Source organism: Mugil cephalus, chromosome 10 (assembly GCF_022458985.1).
Source record: "Mugil cephalus isolate CIBA_MC_2020 chromosome 10, CIBA_Mcephalus_1.1, whole genome shotgun sequence".
NCBI lineage: Eukaryota > Metazoa > Chordata > Actinopteri > Mugiliformes > Mugilidae > Mugil > Mugil cephalus.
In genome coordinates, this window is record NC_061779.1 from 12,246,038 (window position 1) to 12,267,516 (window position 21,479).

The 21,479-nt window shown below is 41.1% G+C and overlaps 3 protein-coding genes across 3 annotated transcripts; 2 read left to right on the plus strand and 1 right to left on the minus strand.

The window, feature by feature from the left end:
• Positions 1-83: 83 nt before the first annotated feature.
• terb1 (telomere repeat binding bouquet formation protein 1) lies at positions 84-11,388 on the minus strand. The gene is made up of 20 exons (XM_047595693.1): positions 9,350-11,388; positions 9,112-9,222; positions 8,837-8,968; positions 8,466-8,597; positions 8,248-8,308; positions 8,010-8,128; positions 7,714-7,842; positions 7,466-7,618; positions 7,250-7,381; positions 6,941-7,066; positions 6,401-6,528; positions 5,956-6,320; positions 5,791-5,855; positions 5,617-5,694; positions 4,891-5,118; positions 3,998-4,063; positions 3,829-3,894; positions 2,942-3,006; positions 1,891-2,046; positions 84-1,787 (listed from the first exon to the last, which is right to left on the minus strand). The coding sequence occupies exons 1-20, from the start codon at positions 9,378-9,380 to the stop codon at positions 1,755-1,757; spliced, it is 2,376 nt and encodes a 791-aa protein (XP_047451649.1). The 5' UTR covers positions 9,381-11,388; the 3' UTR covers positions 84-1,754.
• An 11-nt stretch (positions 11,389-11,399) lies between these two features.
• Positions 11,400-15,371, plus strand: pdp2 (putative pyruvate dehydrogenase phosphatase isoenzyme 2). The gene is made up of 9 exons (XM_047595698.1): positions 11,400-11,496; positions 11,909-12,042; positions 12,155-12,352; positions 12,447-12,566; positions 12,663-12,949; positions 13,604-13,709; positions 13,792-14,028; positions 14,112-14,411; positions 14,526-15,371. Exons 2-9 carry the CDS (start codon positions 11,962-11,964, stop codon positions 14,799-14,801), a joined length of 1,605 nt encoding a protein of 534 aa, XP_047451654.1. The 5' UTR covers positions 11,400-11,496; positions 11,909-11,961; the 3' UTR covers positions 14,802-15,371.
• Positions 15,372-15,633: 262 nt separating this feature from the next.
• si:dkey-30c15.12 (uncharacterized protein LOC793186 homolog) lies at positions 15,634-21,203 on the plus strand. The gene is made up of 15 exons (XM_047595423.1): positions 15,634-16,142; positions 17,116-17,199; positions 17,291-17,440; positions 17,538-17,693; positions 17,783-17,924; positions 17,999-18,171; positions 18,255-18,383; positions 18,466-18,651; positions 18,739-18,983; positions 19,072-19,214; positions 19,310-19,534; positions 19,659-19,883; positions 19,968-20,101; positions 20,355-20,498; positions 20,606-21,203. Exons 1-15 carry the CDS (start codon positions 16,089-16,091, stop codon positions 20,855-20,857), a joined length of 2,442 nt encoding a protein of 813 aa, XP_047451379.1. The 5' UTR covers positions 15,634-16,088; the 3' UTR covers positions 20,858-21,203.
• Positions 21,204-21,479: the final 276 nt, after the last annotated feature.

Consider the following 21,479-nt stretch of genomic DNA (forward strand, 5'->3'; position numbering starts at 1 on the left):
ATTAGGAAAACATAGATCAAGATGAGGATGAGTTATAGGGATAACCCTTAAGAACACGATGTACAGAAAGCTGTGAACCGCACATACTGGAGGTTTCATCATCACAGAGCATGTTTAACAACAGACAACCACTCTACGTGCTTGAGACAGTGTACACACATGTCATAAAATTTTTAGCTAATGCAGCACAGACCGTTTAGGAGAGACGGTGCCTTCTCCTAGTCTCGTGGGAGAGAGGACACGAAGGGAGGGAGGGAGAAGGGGCAGAGACTAGGCCGCATTCTTTCCAGAGGAAGGAGGTTTTCGGGGGGCCTGGGTCAAAAGTCTTGTGTGACTGCATTTCAGTCCATGAGAAATCTGCTCTTCACATGCTTCTCCCACTAGGCTGCTCCTGCCCTCGCTGCACCGTTATCTCAGCGTCTTGACCGACTAGACATGAAAATGCTACGGGGGTCACTTCTGTGGACCTTAGGCTGAAACTTCAAAATAATAATAAGTAGCTATTAGTATTTCCAGTTTGACAGGAACACAAATTGTCAAAGGGAAGATGCTATCACTATGCCATGAATGTGCGCAAAACTGCATCCATTTCACAATAATTAATCTCTTGTCCAGTTCATAATCATATCAACTTCCAATCAACATTTTGTCTTGTCCAGACACACCTAAATTTAACAGCCTATGCCTCAGGGTGAGGAAAACGGGTAAGTCCCATGGTTTTGTCAATACAATCATAAGTCCCCACAGAGTGGGAGAGGCACTCTTTAGACAGTGATCTCAGTCAAGTTCAGCCTCAGCAAAGGATACAGTACAGTACTTGATGCACACTGTGAATAGATAAGCAGTGTGATGTGCACTATTTGTGATTCCTGTCATACCAGAGGATTTCAGCTCAATAAACAAAAGTGCTGGACTCCAGTCCCCAATCTCCTTGTTGATTTCCTGTCTCTCTGTGGACTCTGATGACCAAAGCATAAAAACAAAGAAAACAGAACTTGCCATTTGCCTCCGTGACATTGTATGATACAGCAAGGAAGTACCACAAATATTTTTTTAATGGTCTAAGCAGAAGTAAAAGTCACAACGTAATGCAATATTCTTCTTGTCATATGTCATTCATCACAACACGAGTTAAACATGAGGATACAGTTACCAGATTTCCTAATATTTTGACTGTAATGTTATCAAAACTGGCACGCAGGAAATCCTTCCGGAGTTACGAGTAATTTAGGGCTGTGTCCTTTTATGGCAACAACTGACACTGTGACAGATAAATTGCGTATGTGTTCAATAGAAGCATCTACAACAAAACCACAACTAGAGTAAAGCTTATTTAGTCTGGCAGGCGCAAGTCATCCTTTATAAAAACTCCCAATGGCGTCCATTTTATTTTTTCAAATGACATTTTATGTTTTAATCATGAAGCATGAACAAATAAATATGAAGTGACAAATGGCGGCTTAAGCTAGATTTTAAATTTAAAATGTCTGTGAAGTCTGTAAATAGGAATCAACAAAAACATATAAATATCTGCAAAAACAGAAAAACAACAACTCTGTGCAAACATATGCAAAATATTAAAAAATAAATATTATATATTAAGAGTAGAATATATTATAAATATAGTAAATACTGCTGTAAATTACAATCAATTAACTGTTGGGAACCGAACAGAATAAAAGCCTTTCAGATAAACTGATTGACAGAAGGTCAATATTATTACTGTGGGCTGGCCCAGGATCTCAGGACTCAAGTTATGCACAGCCACCGTCCTGGGCTTTACATTTCTGAAGGCAAAAACAAGAAGAAAAGATAAGATCTCAATGCAATATATGTTGACAGCTACCAAATGTGTGTAACCTTATTTTAAGAGTTTTTTTTTTTCAATACCATTAGCCGCCTGTATTTCTTGGCCAGGTCGACGTTGGTGCGTCCAGGTTGAAAGGGATATGACCACAGGATGGTGTTCCAGGAAAGGCCATATGTCTTAACTCCAGACAGTAGGTAAACCACCTCCTCACGACTGAAGTCCTTCCTCTTCCTTCTCTAAAGTTTTTTAAAACAAAGATTCAATTGTCACTTACAGTACATTTACCAACTACAACTATAACCTCTCAGGTTTAGTTCACCTGAGATATCAGACTGTTAGATATCAATTTCTCACCACTGTACTGTTTAGACCTTGTTAAATAACAAATGACCTGGTTTCTAAAGGGCTGCTTAAATGATACTGGGGTAAATGTGTTTTCAGAATGAGTTTTTCTTGCTTGCTTCTGGAAAAAAAAGAAACCTCTGCAACCAATATTAACAGACCACACTTGTGGTTTGTTCTCTGCTCTAATTACTGTCAGCTATTTGGCTAAGAATACTGTACACATTTCAACAGATTTCCATCACCTGCTATATGCTTTGATTTGTGAAAGTCTAGCACGTGATGTCTGTTTGTCTCTCGCTGCACAGTATTAATGACAGTGTGCTCAAGGACTTCAGTCATATTTAAATAAATTAAGTAAAACCTGTCCCGTGTCTGAAAGGAAAAGTTTCTGGATGATTCCTTAAATGAGTCAACAAGAGGTGTGAATTTAACTAGAACAATGATATACTCTGCAACAATCTTTCATCCCAGTGACTTTTAATTTGTCAAAAGACGACTTAAATCCAAACATCTTTTTATTTTTTGTACTCTAAATTAGAATTGCCCTTAAATTAATGTTGAATCCTAGTCTAGTTGTTTGTTTGTTTATACTGCACTGACACTGATAGCAGACATCAGTTAAGGGGTTAATTAGTTCCAGCACATTTCCTCCCTTTATTCCCTCAAATAGTTCTGTAACTTTAAAGCACTACGGCGTGCACAGTAGGCACGCCATTAAAAGCTGACTGAAAGTCAAACAAATATCTTAACACATTCGTGACACAAAACGCTCTTTCAAACTCTCACAGTGTCTGTGCCAATCTCCGTCTGCTCGTCAACTGCTTGTCCACTGTTTCTTCCTCCTCTTCTCTCTGATTTTGAAACATGACATGCTGTGAGTATGTGTAAGAAAGACAAGCGAGGTTACAGGTTTTACAACTAATTCTGCTGTTCCTCTAAAAACAGTGAACCCACATCGTCTGGTGCATCTAACACAGCAGCCGTACAAACAGCAACGCAGGGTGAAAGAAATGCGGAGAGAAAAGAAGGGACAAAATACGGGCAGAAAAAAAGCATAAAAGGCAGAGGAGAACAGTGGAAAAGAGAGTTGAACATGCTGAAAATGTGAGCTGAGTAGTGGAAGAAAAAATATTTTAAGTACTGAGCATTGGAAAAAGCATTTGGCCGAGAGGCAAAAACACACAATAAATCTGAGCATGACAGCAAAGAAAGATGTGACTGTATAACAGCGCCACTGTATTGCAACCATACGGCAACTCTTGAGCCATACGTCTCAAAGAAAAATGATGCAAACTGTCACAATAATAAAAACCACGAGGAAGGGAGCGGCAAAAATAAAATTCAGAACATGCTACTTCATAAAGTCAAAATTCCTTTCCTTTCACGACCATGTCACTGGCAAAACACAAAAGCATCAGATTGCACCATTTCAATCTCTCGCACACACTCGCGTACGGGTTACACGGAGTGTGAAATACAGCTTAATACAGCTGTGCTGCTCTGAACCAGCTCTGGCCTGCACTGTGAGAACACTGGCTGCTCTTCAACATTCCTTCTGCTCTCTGGTTCGTCTGCTGCCAAGAGCACATTGCAGAAGACAGCTCCCACCACAGCCTCCCAATCATAACATTCACACACTCGCATACAGAGTTAAAGTAATCAACTGTAAATACCCGTATCGGATACTGCAGCCCTATCTTCAGGAGGATGCTGCCTTTTTAGGGGAGCCAGGACTGGACCTTGGAGGCGCGAGGGGATCAGTTTAGTTGTGAATATGGCAAATATCAAGCTTGACAGTAAATGACAGGCTACTGCTGCATGCTGCATGATAATATTTCATACCTGCCACGTTACAGGAGGCGAATTTCTCCTTTCCAGCTCTTTTGCGCAGTGGTGTCAAAGAGACGGCTATGAAGAGGAAGACAATGCTTTAAGGAATATTGCACATGTACAGTATCTAAAAATAACAGGCAACACTTTGCACATTTCATGTGTTTAGCTTTTAGGAACGTCTTACCGAACAAACAAACTGCTTAGCACTATGTGTGAAGGCTTGGCTTTGTTCCTGTGTTTAGTTTAGTCAGACAGACATGAGGGGTTGAGAAGAAATGATGGGAGCTGTTGCTCATTTACCATTTGATTAAATCCACCGAGGTTTAAAGAGAGTCTAATCTTCAACAATCAGAGCTGTGTGCTAAACTAGTTCTGTTTGGTTTATTAAAATGAGCACAGGTTCAGCTGCTAAACAAAGTGCCGTAGCTGCTCACCACAGGTGTGTCATAACATCAGTTACACCATGCGATTGCAAAGGAACTGCACACACATTGATCACTGTGAGAAAAATGTTTCTCTCCTTCCATATTTAATTTTGATACTAACCATGTGAAACAAAGAGCTTGATTACAAATGAGACTCTAGCAGAAAGTGAAATACAATGTCCATCAGCACCCAGGCCTTTAAACCAAACTGTCCTAACGTGTTAAAATAGAAAAAGTGTGATTTATTGACACAGTGCTTTACTTTACATTATTTGTATTTAGTTGTTCTGTACGATCCCTAATACTGTATTATGAAAATAATAAGTTGTATGATAAGTTGTGGTGGTTTCTCTAGTCATGCTGAGCATTACAGGTACTATTGTGATGGAATATACTATTTGACCAGTCACAGTGTGGGTCAACTACACCTTCTGATAAGACGTTTCCTGTGCAAATTCAAATCTCAAATTGACTTACTGCTCCAGTTATCGCAGCTTCTTTGAGGCCTTGCTGCTGGGACTCTCCCAGCGTTTAGGTTTGTGTACTCCACCGTGTTCCCTTTCCTACATGTGTTGTTGTACTGCTGTATCCTGAACCGCTCTGTGGCCTCTTGGAGAACCTTGTGCATGTCGCAGCTGTGGTGACAAGAGCTTTGGAGAGACGCAAAGGTGCGACTGTTCACTTCCTCGAAAGGTAACACGCAGCCTTTGAAGAGAGAAAGAGCAGTGATACAAGGACAAGGTTGATTCATTTTAAACATTATAATAATAATAATAATAAAAATCCCTTAAAGAGTAAAATTATATGCAATGATGATTATTTGAGTCGTGTGTTTTATGCAGCCTCAAGAAAGCCTGGACATGTAGATAACTTCATGAAACACAACACATGCTTAAAATAAAATATCACACTAACCGAGGACTGAACGTATCTGGATCTATGTTTTAAAAATTAGATTAGATCTAATTTGATGGGCAAAAGAAGTCACTGACATTATTTGGATCCAAACTATCATCATTGTCTATATCACAATAAAATCCACTGCATTAAATTCTGCTTTATTCTTTTTAAATAATTTCAAATAACACATATTTTTGCTACAGGGTAAGAGCTATCCAATACACTGCGTTTGAACTTTCAACAAACATTTGATAATACAACATGAATATTGTTTCACTAAGGAGCAGCTTCATATTGTCCCACCTGCACACCGGATATTAGAGACAGAGCGTTCCTCAACTGGAATTTCCACCATCTGACTCATCTCTGTGTCCTGTAACTCTAAACAAAACATGAAAAATCATGTTAGAAGTTTCAGATCTTCAAGAAAACAGTTTAAAGCATTCAATAACATGCGTTAAAGGTATTCGCTCTTACCCTCAGAACATTTAATCTCTTTGGGTTTTGCGTGCCTCATTTGTAATGAGGGCTTTAACAAGTGACTAAACAAAAACAGAGGGAACAGTTATCATAAAAGCAATCATTATTCAGTCACGCTAGATTTGTTGTGAGATGTAGTCAACACTGAGAAAGTCTACAGACCTGTCTGCAGCGTGTGGCTCACTGTCTCTCTCTTGTGGCCATACTTGAGAAGACATTATGGCTCCTGTACCCTTGCACACTGAACACCACACTGCCCCGTCGATGGTTTTAGTATTGTCTTCCAGAGGTTGTATATTGGAGGTGATCTTCTTCATTTCATTCATCATTTCATTATTATTTGTATTTCTGGTAGTTTGAAGTTCATTGTTTCCATTACGACCTGCAGGTGCAAGCTTAACCACTGGGATGGTTGTAATGCCCTCCTTCCTCTGCAGTGTCGGAGGTAAAGCTGGGGGTATGAACAGACGGCCTTGGCCCTCAGTGTGAGTTGGTCGGTTTGTGTCTCCCTGGTCATCTTCAAACTCCTAAAGATTAAATTAAACACACATACTGAGCCACCATGACACACGCTGCAGCGACGTGTGAATGCATGTGTAACCTTCACCTGTGTCTTCTCCAGCAGATCAATCCTGCGCAGCAATTCTCTAGCAGAACTCCTGAAGCCTTCCATATTTACAAAGGGTTCTGCATCTTCAGCCTGTTTTGTTTTCAGACCACTAACTCCCGTCATGGCTTCACAGACAGAAAGAACAGACCATTGTGAAATCTCCACATTCTACGTCCAACTTATAAATGATTAAATCATTCCATCTACTGGCACTATAAAAACATGCAGAATTAAGTTTGCTTGAGTTAGGTGAATGGAAGGCAAACTGCTGTACTTGTGGCACAGCACTGTTTGCACAAGTATTTTACACAGAACAGGTTTGACAAGAAAATAACGCTGGCCATTACTACCACAAGTCCAAACCGAGCCCCTTCTATTTTCAGTATTTGGCTGATGACATATGCCAGATCTATTTCACATGATGGATCAAATTCATTTACACGTTCTCAAGATAATCACAGTGTTGCAAATGAAGAGCCTGTGCTACATTGTAGAGATTAACAACATTATTTGACAAACAAAACAGCTTTGACTCACTGGCTTGTTTACAAGTCTGCAATATGAATGTAGCAGTCTTCCTAACTTCCTCGCTTCCGTCCTCCGTGAGTAAAGTTATGATGATGGGCAGGCCTCCGCACTGCACCACCTGGGACTGGTGCTCCTCTGCAGTCCCAAATAAACACACAAGTGTGAAAAATACATGAACAGCCTGTTGTGATCTTCAGGGAGGGAAGAGTCCTGTCTGAAACTTGCTTTCAATAGCCACACTACTTTAGAGTCTCTATTAAGAGTAATGTCAATCAAAGAAAGAGGAAAACTATTAGACACATTATCCTGTAGACTCACCAGAGGCCTCTGTGAAGTGGCCCACAGTTAATAAAACAGAGAGTCTGTCCTCGGGGTCCAGGAGCGGGCTGGCCAGCAGAGAGAAAAGATAGGACACTACGCCATATTGAGCCAGACCTGAAGCCAAAACGGCTACAAAGAAGGCGTTGTAAATATGGTTTTTAAAGAGAACTCTTAAAATTGTAATGAATGCATGTGCTTGAGTGTAATACGCACAGTTATCAGTGATGCAAGCTGAAAGGGTCTTGGATATTATGACAGACAGTTGGCAAGACAATAAGCTTGTATCAGCAGCAGAAGCTAGACGAACCAGTTCAAGAGTGAGAGTTTCCAAACCCCCAGAGGCAAAAAAACTCTCCTGAACACAGGCTGCAAAAAACAAAACCAATAACATTTTAATTTTAGTGTACATTTAGATATTTTACCTTAAAAAATGAATACACCCCCTTCTGTCATTCACTTACAGTTGTTGGCAACTGTCATTGCAATGAAGGAGCATATAGGCTGAAATATTTCAGTGCAGGGCAGAGTAATCTGCTGCAGCCACATATTTACTATGGGAAAGGCAGCCACACAAATACGCTGAGCCTCCTCTGCAATAAGAAAAGACATGAAAACATAACTGAGCAAGCAATTTTTTTTAACAATTTAACATGGTATATAATGGCTGACTTGAAAACTTTTGCTAACGTGGAAGGAACATCAGTGCTTTATACTACTCAGTCCAAGAAACAAAGTAATAAAAAACAGAGAGTAATACCATTCTGAGGGTTATTGACACATCCACAGAGAGCACTAGATACAGATGCCCACAGTTGGTAAGTTTGTGAAGCATTAGATGCTCTCAAAGTCGCCCCTGCTGAGAAGGGGAATGTGGTCCTGCAAAAATATACAGCATTATTCCAGAGTATGCTTTACGTGGAAGTTGTTTTTGGTACACTTGTGTAAACTTGGAGGGATGTTATTTGTCAACATGAGTGTTTAGAATTGCATAGTACCTAAAGAGGTTTAGTAGAATATCCAGGCAGCCTGTGTTTTGTGCAAAAGTCTGTCCTAACCCTGCAAAAGCACACATACTTAATTATATTTGGCTCCCCATGTATGAAGAGGCTTTTCGTGAGCATGAAAGTAAGACAGAACAAAGAAAATGTCTTGAACGGAACAACCAGTCCTGTAACTTTAACTAATTCTGTCAGTAGAGGAGCCTTGATCTTACTGTTGCTGGCTACCAACACAAATAGCAGATAGACAGACACTCTCTTCTGTGTCAGGGGGGTGTCTTCTTTCATCAACAAAACGGCAAGATCTGAAAATGTCTCCTTTCTGCACAGAGAATTCTTGCAATACACTGCAAGAAGTAAGGATAAATATAGATCATCATGATGTTGATCAGCAAATTACTATTGAATGCTCTTCACATACGCCAATGCATCATACAACACGACTCCATACATATTATAGCATGTAGACTTGTTTTGAACATAAAACACACATTTGGTGCATCTTAATTCAGGTCCACAGGCTGTGGAGAGATTTAAATTTAGTACCCATCACATTACATCACACAAACAAATGCAGGGGCCTTACCATTGGCCTCCGCCAGCGTGCCAAGTGTAAACAACGCAATCTCCTTGACATCTGAGTGAACAATACTGGACTTGGAGAGGTTATAAACAAATGCCACACCTCCCAATTCTCTCAGCAAGTCAACATTATCTTCTGAAACAATTAAGAGAAACAACAGTGCATGGATGTCAGGGTGGTATGTTAAATATGTTAATGAACAACCAACATCATGAACAAAATCTTACATGAGATATTATGTTTCTGTCATGTTTCTGTCACTGATGCATCACTATTACCTCTCTTTTCACAAATCGAGTGAATGGTGAGGAGAGCTTGTTTCTGTAAGTCAGGACATTTCATCTGAAATTTCAGACATTCAAGCAGCAAACTGAGGTCTGTCTTTGTGGCTGAAAGCAGAACGACGAAATGAAACCAGTTAGACACGCATTTGTAAATGTTTAACGACGTATTTGTCCATGTACAAATGAATAATATATAAATGAATTATATTGGGAGTTACAAAAAAATACTTACTATTACGTCTGCAAACCGCTGTTTTATCCATATCCCTCTTTAAATGTCATGACACATTTTGCTAGTATCTGGACAGCTCAATTTTACAATATTATCGACTCTTAAGTCTAGTCGATTTAGACTTGTGCTCAAACGTTAACAAATGCTAATTTAAAAACGAGCTAACTCAAGCTAACCTAGCATAATTAGCATAATTTTAAATACTGAACAGCCACTAAGACAGACGTTCTGTAATTTTGTCTGATTTAATATCCTAACTAACTCCACAAAAATGTCTCAGCCAACGACGAGTAAATGTTAAAGTAGTACAATACTAGATAAATATAAGCATTAGCAGGCGGTCATTAGCTGGAATGACGCAGCTTGGGCACGCGTTGCCACAGAAACGAGCAGAATGTGGCCACTACAAATGCTAACGCTAGCACATCTAACATCCTAACACATCTTCAATGTCATTGTCTCCCACACAAACAGTCTACTTTCAGGAGCAGGCGGTTCAAAGGATAAATACACAACATTAAAGCAGCTTTAGAAGCTGTAATTGCTGCATACATTTATATAGAGTCTATGGGTGCACATCCAAAAGTTGCTGGTCTGATATTTGTGATAGAACCCGATGGTCATCTATTAGATGTCAGACCCTTATAAAAGGACATGTTTGTACTTATTGCTGACATTCTTTCTGTGGTTCACTGTCGGAGCCCCTTAATCATCAAACGTCAACAGTGTAAAGGGATTTAACATCAACCATCACTAGCCAAGTTATCTACTTTTTCATTACTTAACATTTCCATGCATTGATCATCCAAAAATGTGTACTTGATTCTCCTCCAAACTCTTTACCAAAATTAAGAAGTGCCTCCTCGGCTGTCTTGTATCCTGCCAGGACACTGACTTTTTAAAGGTCCTATATAGCCGGTCTGTAGATTGATTCATATTTTTGGGCAACAACTACAGGGTAAGACTAATGACATTTTATTACATAACACTCAAAAATGAGAAAGAGACTATGCTGATAACAATGCTGAACTGAGAAATAGATACATTCAACACCTTCAATAATGGATTTTTTTTTTTTTTTTTTTTTTTAGGTCTCTTCACCTTCATATTGCAGCAGGTTACCAAACTTTACCCCAAATAAGGGGAATTTTGAATGCTACTTGACATCATGCCATTATCATCATTCATCAACAACACTGCAGTACAGGTGGTGGACTCTGTGAAGTTTCTGGGCACCACCATCACCAGCTCCCTGAAATGGGAGAAACCCTCATCTAGGTCATCAAGCGGGCACACCAGAGGATGTTTTTCCTCAGGCTGCCCTGCAAGATGAATGTCTCCCCCAAGGCAGCACCCAGTTCTACTGAACCACCATCAAATGTGTCCTCACCTCCTCCATCACTGCATGGTACCCCGCATCCTCTGCTCACACCAAGAACAGACTGGAACGCATCATGAAAACAGCCAGTCGCCTCATGGGCCTTCAACAGGAGCCTGTGTGTGTTCTGCACGACGTCAGATCCAGGCAGAGGGCTGGAAGGGTAGTGGAGGACCCATCACACCCTGCTCATTTCCAGTTCAGAACACTCCTGTCAGGTTGCAGGTTCAGGTCCATCAGGAGTAGAACCACCCGACACCTGAACAGTTTTTTCCCCCAGGCCATTTCTCTTCTGAACAAACCCTCCCAGACCCTGACTCCGCATCATTCCCAAAGCCACTTAAAACAGTAGCACACCCCCCATTCCTGCATGCAACATCCACAGCAACAGCCATCTCTTGCCTGTATTTATTCAGTCATTATTATAATAGTAAAATTCCTGTGTACATTGTACATTTGGCCAATAAAGAGATTCTGATTCTGATTAAATTGTAAAATTAATCTCAGTGTATCAACACCTTTATTCCACACGTCATGTATTCTCTTAAATGCGATCGACAAGACAATTTACTGATTAAAACATATTTCTGTTATGTCTTTGTCGTACACGGCATGCAGTCTGTGTGTTATGTAAGTCATACCAGGAAGAAAAAAACGTCTACCCAGGAAGAACTACAACTGTGCGTCTACGTCAGACGTCCGTACGCGCTGCCGTTATGATTCGAGGTTTGTCGACGGACATCGATTCATTTGTTATTTTACCTAGTTTGTAAGTATTTCACCATGTTCATGTCGAAAGTATTTAACGTATACGCCACACCAAAATATGTCCAAACATTTAGTATAAGTTGTGGAGTAACTTTAATGTCCGTCGCTAATTTGTTAACTAGTTGCTAGCAGAGCTAGTCTGCTAGCAAAGCTAACTTTGGTTTATAGGTTGTCACCTCACTGTATTGTGGAAAGCTTGAAGCTGTAACAACACACAAATGTGTAGAATAAAGAAGAGGGATGCTGCTTAGTTTACAGCATTATGCCGTTTATTCGAAGATGGCTAAATTACACAACATCTAGGTTGCTATCTATTCATGTTGACTCACTGAGAGTCAGGTTAGTTGTTCTGGTATCACTATGCACATATTAAACGTGCATGCATATTAGATGTTTTCTTTTTCTCCTGTCAGGCATCTGCTCGATTAAGCTACACAACACCCTACAAACAGACCTTGCATTCGCGATGTATGGACGCGTGTACGCCAGCGTCCTCCAAAGAGCTTCAAACTACCCACTGACACTTTATTCTGCAGCCCCATTTCAGGTTTGCATCTCGATTGACTCATTTGCTTAAGATATACAACTATATTTTTAAATCTGCATCATCTGCAACATATTGAACTGTCGTTTTCACTCTCCCCTTTTCTTCCCCTCAGTTTGCCCACCTTGTAGCATTTCCATCATCTCAGACAAACCACTTCTCATCCTTGGCCACCTCCAAATCTGACCAGTGCTACAGTGGTGGGGAGTCAGGATACTGGTGTCAAAGGGGGCGACACTTCTCAACTCGTCAGGACCTAGATTTCACGCTCAGCAAAGTCCAGATCAACAGTATCCTAAGATCCAATGAGCAGGTGAAGAAAATTCGTATTGCGTGTTTTTCAAATAAAGTTGGTCTGAAAAATTTAGAAAATGTTGATCATGTGTCTAATTGAATCCCTGCTTCAGACTGTGAGAGTGCCAGAGTTTGATGGCAGGGGGCTTAGTGCTGTGAGAAAGTTTGAGAGCAACGTCCTTGCTGCTAACACTCCCAATGAGGACCGTCGCAGTGCAGCCACCTGCTTACAGGTATGCATCCTCTAACCTCTCTCCGTGCAACATTCTCCCTCTACTTTTCTCTGTAATTACGTAACCTTTAATGCATGTTTTTTCTGTCTTCTCCAGTCCAAGGGCATGCTCTTTGGAGTGTTTGATGGCCACGGAGGCTGGGCGTGTGCTCAGGCTGTCAGTGAGCGGCTGCTCTACTATGTTGCAGTTGCGATGATGCCAAAGCACAGCCTGGAGGAGCTTGAGAAGTGCATGGAGCGTGGCAGACCCGTTCCTCCCATCTTGCAATGGCATAAACACCATTCAGACTTTACTTATCGTGAATCTGCTTCACTGTACATCGAACATCTCAGAGTGTTCTGGCAAGAACTACTGGAGAATGAAGAACATGACCTAGGCATGAGGTGGGCACATATGTTATAACAGTATGAATATCAAAGTTTTAACCTGGTACTATCATGTGCAGGGACACTGTCAGTGGAATTGAATGATGTGTGCACATATGCCCGTTTGCCAATTCTTCAGGTACACTAATAAAAACAAATGTATTCTAATATAACAGTCCTGCATTATGTCTTAGCTGACACATGTTTCAGTGCTACACACTGTTTCGTGTTTCTTTGACGGCCTCCGTAGGGTTGGCTAAATAACAGATACACTTCTGTGTGTAATCCAACACAGTTTAACATCTCCACAAACCCACATCCTCCAAAATGATCAGCATCTGTTTCAGCATATACTGAACATTATAACTGTCAGGAAGGGGACTTTGATACTGGTTAATTTTAGGAAGTGAGTGTTTTTGTACACTGCCAGTCAAAACTTTGGACACACCTTCTCAATGAATTGAATGATAAGGTGTGTCCAAATGTTTGACTGGTAGTGTACATATACATGAACATATATACAGTATATTTTTATCTAGGCCATAAGTAAACAATATGATAACAATCCTGCAACCCTGGCCTCGTAGCCTAAGCTAATCTTCAATACTCTTCCCTAGATTAGTCTGAAATAAAGTGCATAACGCCACAAAACTCAACAATCTTCTCTATCAGTCCTCAGGATGCTCTAGATTGTGCCTTCAAACGACTTGATGCGGACATCTCCTTGGAGGCTCAAGTCCCTCTTTCCAATGACCTGATGAAAAGTACAGCCATTCAGGTAATGAGATTAAGCCGTGTTTCCTGCAACAGTGTGTTTAAGGTCCCACAGTGTTGATACACATGCATCGTTATCTGTCCAGGTTGCCTTTGCCGGTTGCACTGCCTGTGTGGCTCATGTTGGCACAGATGGGATCCACGTGGCGAACGCCGGCGACTGCCGAGCAGTACTAGGGGTGCAAAACGATGACGGGTCGTGGAGTGCCTTACCTCTGTCACAGGACCACAACTGTCAGAACCAAACTGAGGTTGAACGGATCAAAGCCCAGCATCCACCCTCAGAGGGAGACACAGTGATCACAGATGAAAGACTATTAGGGGTGAGTTTTGGACACATGTGTTGTAAAACAAAAAAAACACCATAATTCGAAGTCACTGGCTCAGTTCTTTATCTTGTTCTCAGGTTCTGATGCCTCTGCGTGCATTTGGTGACGTGAGGTTCAAATGGAGCCGTGAGTTGCAGCAGAGCATTTTAGCCAGCCTTGAATCTGAGGTGGACCTGGACTCCCTCAACTTGTACCAGTACTCTCCACCTAACTTTCTAACACCGCCCTACCTGGATGTGACACCTGATATAACCTATCACAAGCTGAGACCTCAGGACCGCTTCCTAATCCTCGGCACTGACGGCCTATGGGACGAGCTAGGGAGTGAAGAGGCGGTACAACTCATTGGAGAGCACTTGAGCGGAATTCACTTGCAGGTTTGTGTAGAGTAAAGACGATATGCCTTGCACCATGTAACTCCATACACTTTTGTTGTGTATTATCCTGTCAGCTTGAAAAACTGGTTTCCAAATCTGCTTTATTTGCTTCAGGCTCCAGTTTCTGCGTCGGAGAAACAGCTGAAACTTGGTCAGATGCATGAACTCCTGCTGAAACGTCAGGCCCGTGCCTCCCCCGCTTTAGACACCAACGCTACCACGCACCTCATCAGACACGCTCTCGGCACTGGAGAGTATGGAGAACTATGCCAGGAGAGACTGGCCTCGATGCTTGCTTTGCCCGAGGATCTGGCTCGAATGTACAGAGACGATATCACAGCTACTGTGGTGTATCTGAACTATGACCTGGCCAGAACTCGCCGCAGCTAACGGAGCTTTCTATTCTTTAGTTTTTTAACAAAGTTGGACAGAGACAAACATTTATGATCATCAATTCCATTCAGTTTAACTTCTGTGAACAGCAATCCCAACCTGTTACAAAACATTATTTATGGACATTTGGAAATGAAAGGACAGTTGGGGTTTCTTGTTTTAATCACTGTTCAGATACATAACCCAATAGTAGCACTTATCACCTCAGAGTGAGTGAGTGAGTGAGTGAGTAAGTGAGTGAGAGTTTTATGGAGAAAAACTATTTGTCTTGCAATATACCCCTGATGTACATTTCAAGACGTCGTTTAAGCTGAATGTGAAAATAAGAAATGAAGGAACCCACACTGTCACTTTGTCCTTTGTATTTTAGTTCCTATTACACAGAATGTCCATCTGTAGCTTTTTCCCTGTTTACCTTTGTGCAAATTATGCCGTTTACTTTTAAAATTGTGTCAAGATCCTTTTCCGTAATTGTATTTAATTGTAAATATGTTTAGATGTATTTATGTTATCACTCCGCTTGCTTCAAAAGCTCCAAATGTTTCATAATAAACCAATAAGAAATAATTTGTTATATTGTGCTCATTCACGGAACCACGTAGATTAAAAAGTGATGACATGAAGCCCAGTTTAATGCTTGGATACTCAACACAGGGAGAGCAGGTGTCCAAATAAACGAGGTTTAGCCTGTTATTTGCTGAGTGTCTTGAGCCTCTGTTTTGTAAACAAGCGTGTCCTCTGGAAACAAAGTTAATTCCCTATGATCTGATTATCCTGTAACACAAATTGGAGGGAAGTCACGTATTTAAATGACCGGTGATAGTAATTAATTTTTATTGCCATCTGCTCATTGAGAGTAATTGTGAAAACATTTCACAGGAATATCAAATGTTTTTAAATGGTGAGGGTGGAAGACCTCGCCTGCATAAACACCATCACCTGCATGCCTGACAGCACCTGCGTCTGCTCTGACTTATTTGTTTTTCGCCAACCTTTCACTGATAAAATCAAACAGCTACTCGGCATCAGTGGGAACTAAGCGGAACGGCAGAGAGCACATAGTTACTGTAGAAAGGTTGTTTCAAGAATACTTAAAACAGCGACAGCACATCGGCCTTGGACAGGATTTTGCGACATACTGACTGAAGGACTCCAACGATGAAGAGCACTCGGTGAAGAGGGTTGGCACTCACAAGCCGGGAAGTCTGCCACTGGTACAAAGTAGGAAATCCAGTCCGGTGACATTGGAGGACAATTCTGTGGAATAATTGTGCTTAAGGAGATATGGGGGGGAACGGGAAGACCTTGGTGGTGCTCTTTTTGCTATGCCAAGTCCAGGTGAGTGTTTTTCACTTAAGTCATATTCTCTGTGTGCTTGTGGAGTCTGTTGTACTCAACTTTATTGCCCACACTTTTGTTGTCTTAGTACAAATCATTATCATTATGCGAATATTTCATTTTGTTCACCATAATATGTTTTGTGGAGTTCCACAAGGTACTATCACAGGTTGCCTTTTATTTTTAAACATTATTGTCTTACTATATGTATGAAGTGTAACTCGTACACAGAATAAAACAAAACAAAAATATTAGTAAAATATGTAGATAGTCTATAAAAATATATGTTTACTTATACATTATACTGTACATGTACATCGCCAACCAGTGAGGTGAATGACAGATTGACGATCTCATTACAATTTAATGCTCTTCTGGGAAACCTGAATTCTGGCTTTACTTATGTGGATGTTACTTTAAAACACGACCGCCATGTGAACCCTGACTGGTTCACAGCTACATAACCCTATTTCATACCAGACTGTGCTTATTTTCTGACAACTTTTCTGACAACCAGCAATAAAGTTTTTTTTAGGAGTTTGAATAACATTGTCCAGATCAGACCGAACTAAATAGTGTTTGCTCCCTAAGTGGATCAGTGATTCTCATGACCCCGTCTCCAGTTGCTTTTCCTTCCTCGGACCACATTTCATAGAAACCACTGCAGACTGGGAATACACCACTAGCCATCACAATTAGTCCCTGATCAAGTCTTTCCACTTGCCCATTTTTCTCACTTCTAACACATTAACATTGACAAGATGTTGTCACATATGCCCACCCAAGTTGACAGGTGCCATGATAAGAAGATTATTGACGCTATTCATTTGACCAGTGATTATGCCTGCTCATAATGTTAGGGCTGATCTGTGTATACTCAGTCTATACTCAACAATACTGCATTTAATGTATCTTTGTAAATAATGTATATTATAGTATGCCATAAACTGTTTAACTAATCTTTGTTTCTCAGTGTTTGGTATCTGTAGCCGTTGCTGAGATTCAACCACAAAACGACTTCCCAAATTCTGAAATCCCAAAAAGAAACGACGTTGAGGTAAAGTCATTTTGTAATCGTTCTTTGCTGATAGGATTACAAATAAATTATATATCTGACTTAACATGGTGTCCTGTCCTGGTTCAAATAGAACATGTCAGACAAAGTCTTCCAGCAGGTCCCCGTCATTGAGTTTCCTTTCACATCTGGCAGTTGGAAAAGGATGAAGAGGGAATGGGTCATTCCACCCATGAACTTTCCAGAAAATGACCGGGGTCCATACCCTAAGTTGGTGGCGATGGTAGTAGTAGTAGTAGTACACAAATTATATCATTTTGAATGTATCTGCATTGACTGAGGCATCCTTCAACTGACAGAATTTAATATTTGTGATTTAGCTTAGGTCCAGCAGTCACAAAATATACGCCATAACCTACAAGATCAGTGGACCTGGATCAGATCAGCCACCTGAGGGTGTTTTTACTGTGGATGGAAGATCTGGAGCGCTGTATGTGACCAAGCCACTGGACAGGGAGAAAATAAACAAATACACTGTGAGCTGAGACACAACCTGATCTCACTTTTTTACCGTTGATGATAGTGTGTCTTTCTTGAGATTCACCATGTGTGCCGTGTGTTACAGCTGTTGGCCCATGCGTTCAAGGAGGGACAGGAGGCCGAAAAGCCGATGCCGCTCATCATCAATGTCGTCGATCAGAATGACAACGCACCACAGTTCCCTCCTAACCCTTTCTCCGGCAAAGTGAGCGAAAGTGCTGATGTTGGTGAGCAAAATATTCGACAAACTTTACTTCAGTATGGGTGAAAGTACTTTTAGTTTAATGCTCTTGTTTCACAGATGACAACATCATGAAGGTAACAGCGAAGGATGAGGATGAACCAGGGTCAAAGAATGCTTTAATTTGGTACAGAATATTATCTCAGTTCCCTCAAAGACCAGAGAGGGACATGTTTGCCATAAATCCAGTGAGTGGAATGATCAGTCTGCGGTCAACTGGACTGGACAGAGAGGTAGTATGGCTATATCATGCAAACACTACTCGTCTTTCCAATTTTTTTCTTCATGTCCATTGTAACCCGCTTTCTTGTGTCAGACAATCCCAGAATACAAGCTGACTATAGAGGCTGCTGACATGGAGGGGGACGGTCTAACAGCCACCTCTACTGCTGTAATCGTCGTCACTGACAGCAACGATCATGCTCCACAATTCACCACAACATCTGTGAGTTGAAAATGACCAAAGACAATACAACAGCAGGTGTAATCTGTGAATTCATTGAGCAGAATTTCTTGTTTTTGCCCAGGCATCGTCATCAGTCCCCGAGAATGAGGTTGGACTGGAGGTTATGAGGCTAATGGTGACTGACGGGGATGAGTTAGGATCTCCAAATGCCAATTCCCAATACTCAATAATCAAAGGCAACGAAGGGGGAGTATTCAACATCACCACAGGCTCCAGTAAAATGGATGGAATCATCGTGACAGCCAAGGTTAAGAAATAACCTTTTTTTTTACTCTATTGACTCAACATGCAGAGTATATCACATCTTGTTTTTTTGCTCTCTGTCTCTTCCAAGGCGCTGGATTTTGAGCGCATCTCTGTGTTTATTTTGCTGGTGGTTGCGACAAATGAGGCACCGTTTTCTGTGCCGGTGTCCACATCAACAGCCACAGTCACCGTGAGAGTCTTGGACAAGAACGAGCCGCCTGTTTTCAGTCCAGCCACGGTTCACGTAAGCGTCACAGAGGACGCCAACATAGGCAGTTTTTTGGTCAGCGTCAAAGCTAAGGACCCGGACATAGCCAGGAAACAGAGCCTTAGGTGATAAAAACACATAAGTACAAACTGCTTACATGTGGACTCAAGTACAAGATTCAGTTTCTAATCTGGCTGTTTCTCTTGCTTTCAGATATAAATTCTACAACGACACTGCCAGGTGGCTGAGCGTTGACAATAGCACAGGATCTGTGAGAGTTAAAAGCAGCATGGACAGAGAATCACACTACGTCAAAGACAGCAAATACACAGTTTTAATTTTGGCTTATGACGATGGTAAACTGACTACTAACTACTACGTTCATTGCGCTAATTTTTCTTAATAAATGTTTGTACCAGACTCCTCAATTTTTCTCCTTTGATGCCTCCAGATGATATTCCTGCTACAGGCACAGGTACTCTGGTAGTGAATTTGTTGGATGTGAATGATCATCGTCCAGTGATCAAACAGAGGAAAGTCAGTCTATGCAACACCAACCCCTCTCCTGCTCTCCTGGATATAGTGGACCTAGATGGGCCCGGTAACACTGGTCCGTTTACTATAAAACTTCAAGGAGATCACAAGATCAACTGGACTGTTAGCACCAATTCCACAAGTAAGAGATGTATCCCTAACAGTACACCTTGCAAGGTTTTGGCATTGTTATATAACTAGAAATGTAATTGGGATGTGCTGGAAGAAGTCAGAATCAAATCAAATTCCCTCTGCATTTTTTCCAGGTAACATAGCAGCCCTGGCCCCCAAACGAGACTTGTCTCCCGGGGACTATAACGTGCTGATGCGCATTTATGACAGTGACATGCTCTACCAAGACAGTACACTAGATGTAGATGTGTGCCAGTGTCAAGGGACTGTCTCCTCTTGCTTCATCCCCCATTCGGCCCCTCGTCTACAAGTTTCTTCCCTCGAAACTCCAATACTGGCAACAATTTTTGGACTTCTGTGTATGTAACCAGATTGTGATACTTTTTTACATAAATAATTCACTAAGATCTGTGGTTAGTCACATATTGTTGTTTCGTTTACAGTGCTGGTCCTGTTTCTTCTGTTGTTGCTGAGAAGGAGAACGAAGAATGTGCAGAACGACGTCCCTCTTCTTGAAGATGTACCCAGAGGTGACATCTTCTGCTACAATGAAGAGGGAGGAGGCGAAGACGACCAGGTAGGAGCTGGATGGGGGAGCGGTGTAATAAGAGCTCACATTGGGCTATAGTAATAATTTATGAGACTGTAATCAGACGTGATGCTCTGTGTAACTTGAACTGATTTTAATCTGGACAAATAACTCCAGTGAAGCCGTGACACACACACACACCAGACTTGTTAATGCACGAGAAATATAAAAGCCGGAGGTACATTTAACTGAAATGGATCTTGGTGTTTAGCAAATGATTGTCTATTTGCTCTTTTTTAAGGAATATGATCTCAGCCAGCTGCACAGAGGGCTTGATGACCGTCCTGAAGTCTTCTGCACTGATGTGATTCCTATTGTCCAGACACGCCCATGCTATCGCCTACAAATCGGGGTCAATGAGGAAGTCGGAAATTTCATCGAGGAAGTGAGTCAAGTTAAAATGCACACACAGTATCAGTCTTATGGTGTGTTTACTGCAAAGTGTCTGTGCAGAGATTTACACTTCTGTGTGTGTTCTTATTTCCCCTGTAGAACCTGGGCACTGCGGACAGTGACCCCACAGCTCCTCCTTATGACTCTCTGCTGGTGTTTGATTATGAAGGAACAGGCTCTGATGCCGATTCGCTCAGCTCCATCAACTCCTCTGACTCAGATGAGGTACAGGACTTCCAGAGCCTGACTGAGTGGGGACCACGTTTCAGCAGATTGGCTGAGCTGTACACAGAGGGGAAAGAGGAGGAGGACGACACTGACACGCTGCCAGGAAAAACAGAATGGGTCTGACATGCCCCTACTTATTTATAGATCATCTAAATTTTTGTCCATCTGCCCAAGATGCTGCTGCGTTGACCTCTTTTCAGCCTTTCCAGATTTTTGCTTTTACATGTGCTTGCTGCTGTGATGATCAATGGCCTGTTACTCAAATAGTTGTTTTATTCTGTAATGTGCAAATTTTTCAGTCATATATGTAACTTGGATTCTAAATGTTGTACTTTTGAAAATAATTTAAGGATGTAAAAGATGTCTGGGGATGGAATTTACCACGAAAAAAAAATCCAAATTAAAAGAAAATTGTTAAAAGCTGCAATATCATGCATAATAAAGGTGATTTTATATGACAAATATCAAATACAGATCCACGGTGCGTATCATTCAAATACTTATCTCATATATGTGACCTTTCCTGTATAATATTTGACCCTATGTTTGCGTACCGTATCTATGATATGATTTTGGTTTACCCTGTAGCCTCTTTCATGACAGCATGAAATAACAATAAGAGTTACAAAAAAAAAAAAAGATACAGAATTATGACACTTTTTACTATTAGTAAAAATCCCAGATTAATGTTTTAAAAAAACGTTCTTTCATCAACATGCAACCTGTGGTGTTCCTCAAGGCTTCA

Excerpts from the sequence above, each read along its gene's own strand:
- terb1 (XM_047595693.1), bottom strand. The coding sequence starts at position 9,380 with ATGGATAAAACAGCGGTTTGCAGACGTAATA. Across the intron at positions 7,382-7,465 it reads AGCTTGCATCACTGATAACT|CCGTTTTGGCTTCAGGTCTG; the intron begins GTGCGTATTACA and ends CCTTCTTTGTAG. Across the intron at positions 5,119-5,616 it reads CTCTAATATCCGGTGTGCAG|GCTGCGTGTTACCTTTCGAG; the intron begins GTGGGACAATAT and ends CTCTCTTCAAAG.
- si:dkey-30c15.12 (XM_047595423.1), top strand. The coding sequence starts at position 16,089 with ATGGGGGGGAACGGGAAGACCTTGGTGGTGCTCTTTTTGCTATGCCAA. Across the intron at positions 19,535-19,658 it reads TGTTAGCACCAATTCCACAA|GTAACATAGCAGCCCTGGCC; the intron begins GTAAGAGATGTA and ends CATTTTTTCCAG. Across the intron at positions 20,499-20,605 it reads TCGGAAATTTCATCGAGGAA|AACCTGGGCACTGCGGACAG; the intron begins GTGAGTCAAGTT and ends TTTCCCCTGTAG.
- pdp2 (XM_047595698.1), top strand. The coding sequence starts at position 11,962 with ATGTATGGACGCGTGTACGCCAGCGTCCTCCAAAGAGCTTCAAACTAC. Across the intron at positions 12,950-13,603 it reads GAACATGACCTAGGCATGAG|TCCTCAGGATGCTCTAGATT; the intron begins GTGGGCACATAT and ends CTTCTCTATCAG. Across the intron at positions 13,710-13,791 it reads TGAAAAGTACAGCCATTCAG|GTTGCCTTTGCCGGTTGCAC; the intron begins GTAATGAGATTA and ends TTATCTGTCCAG.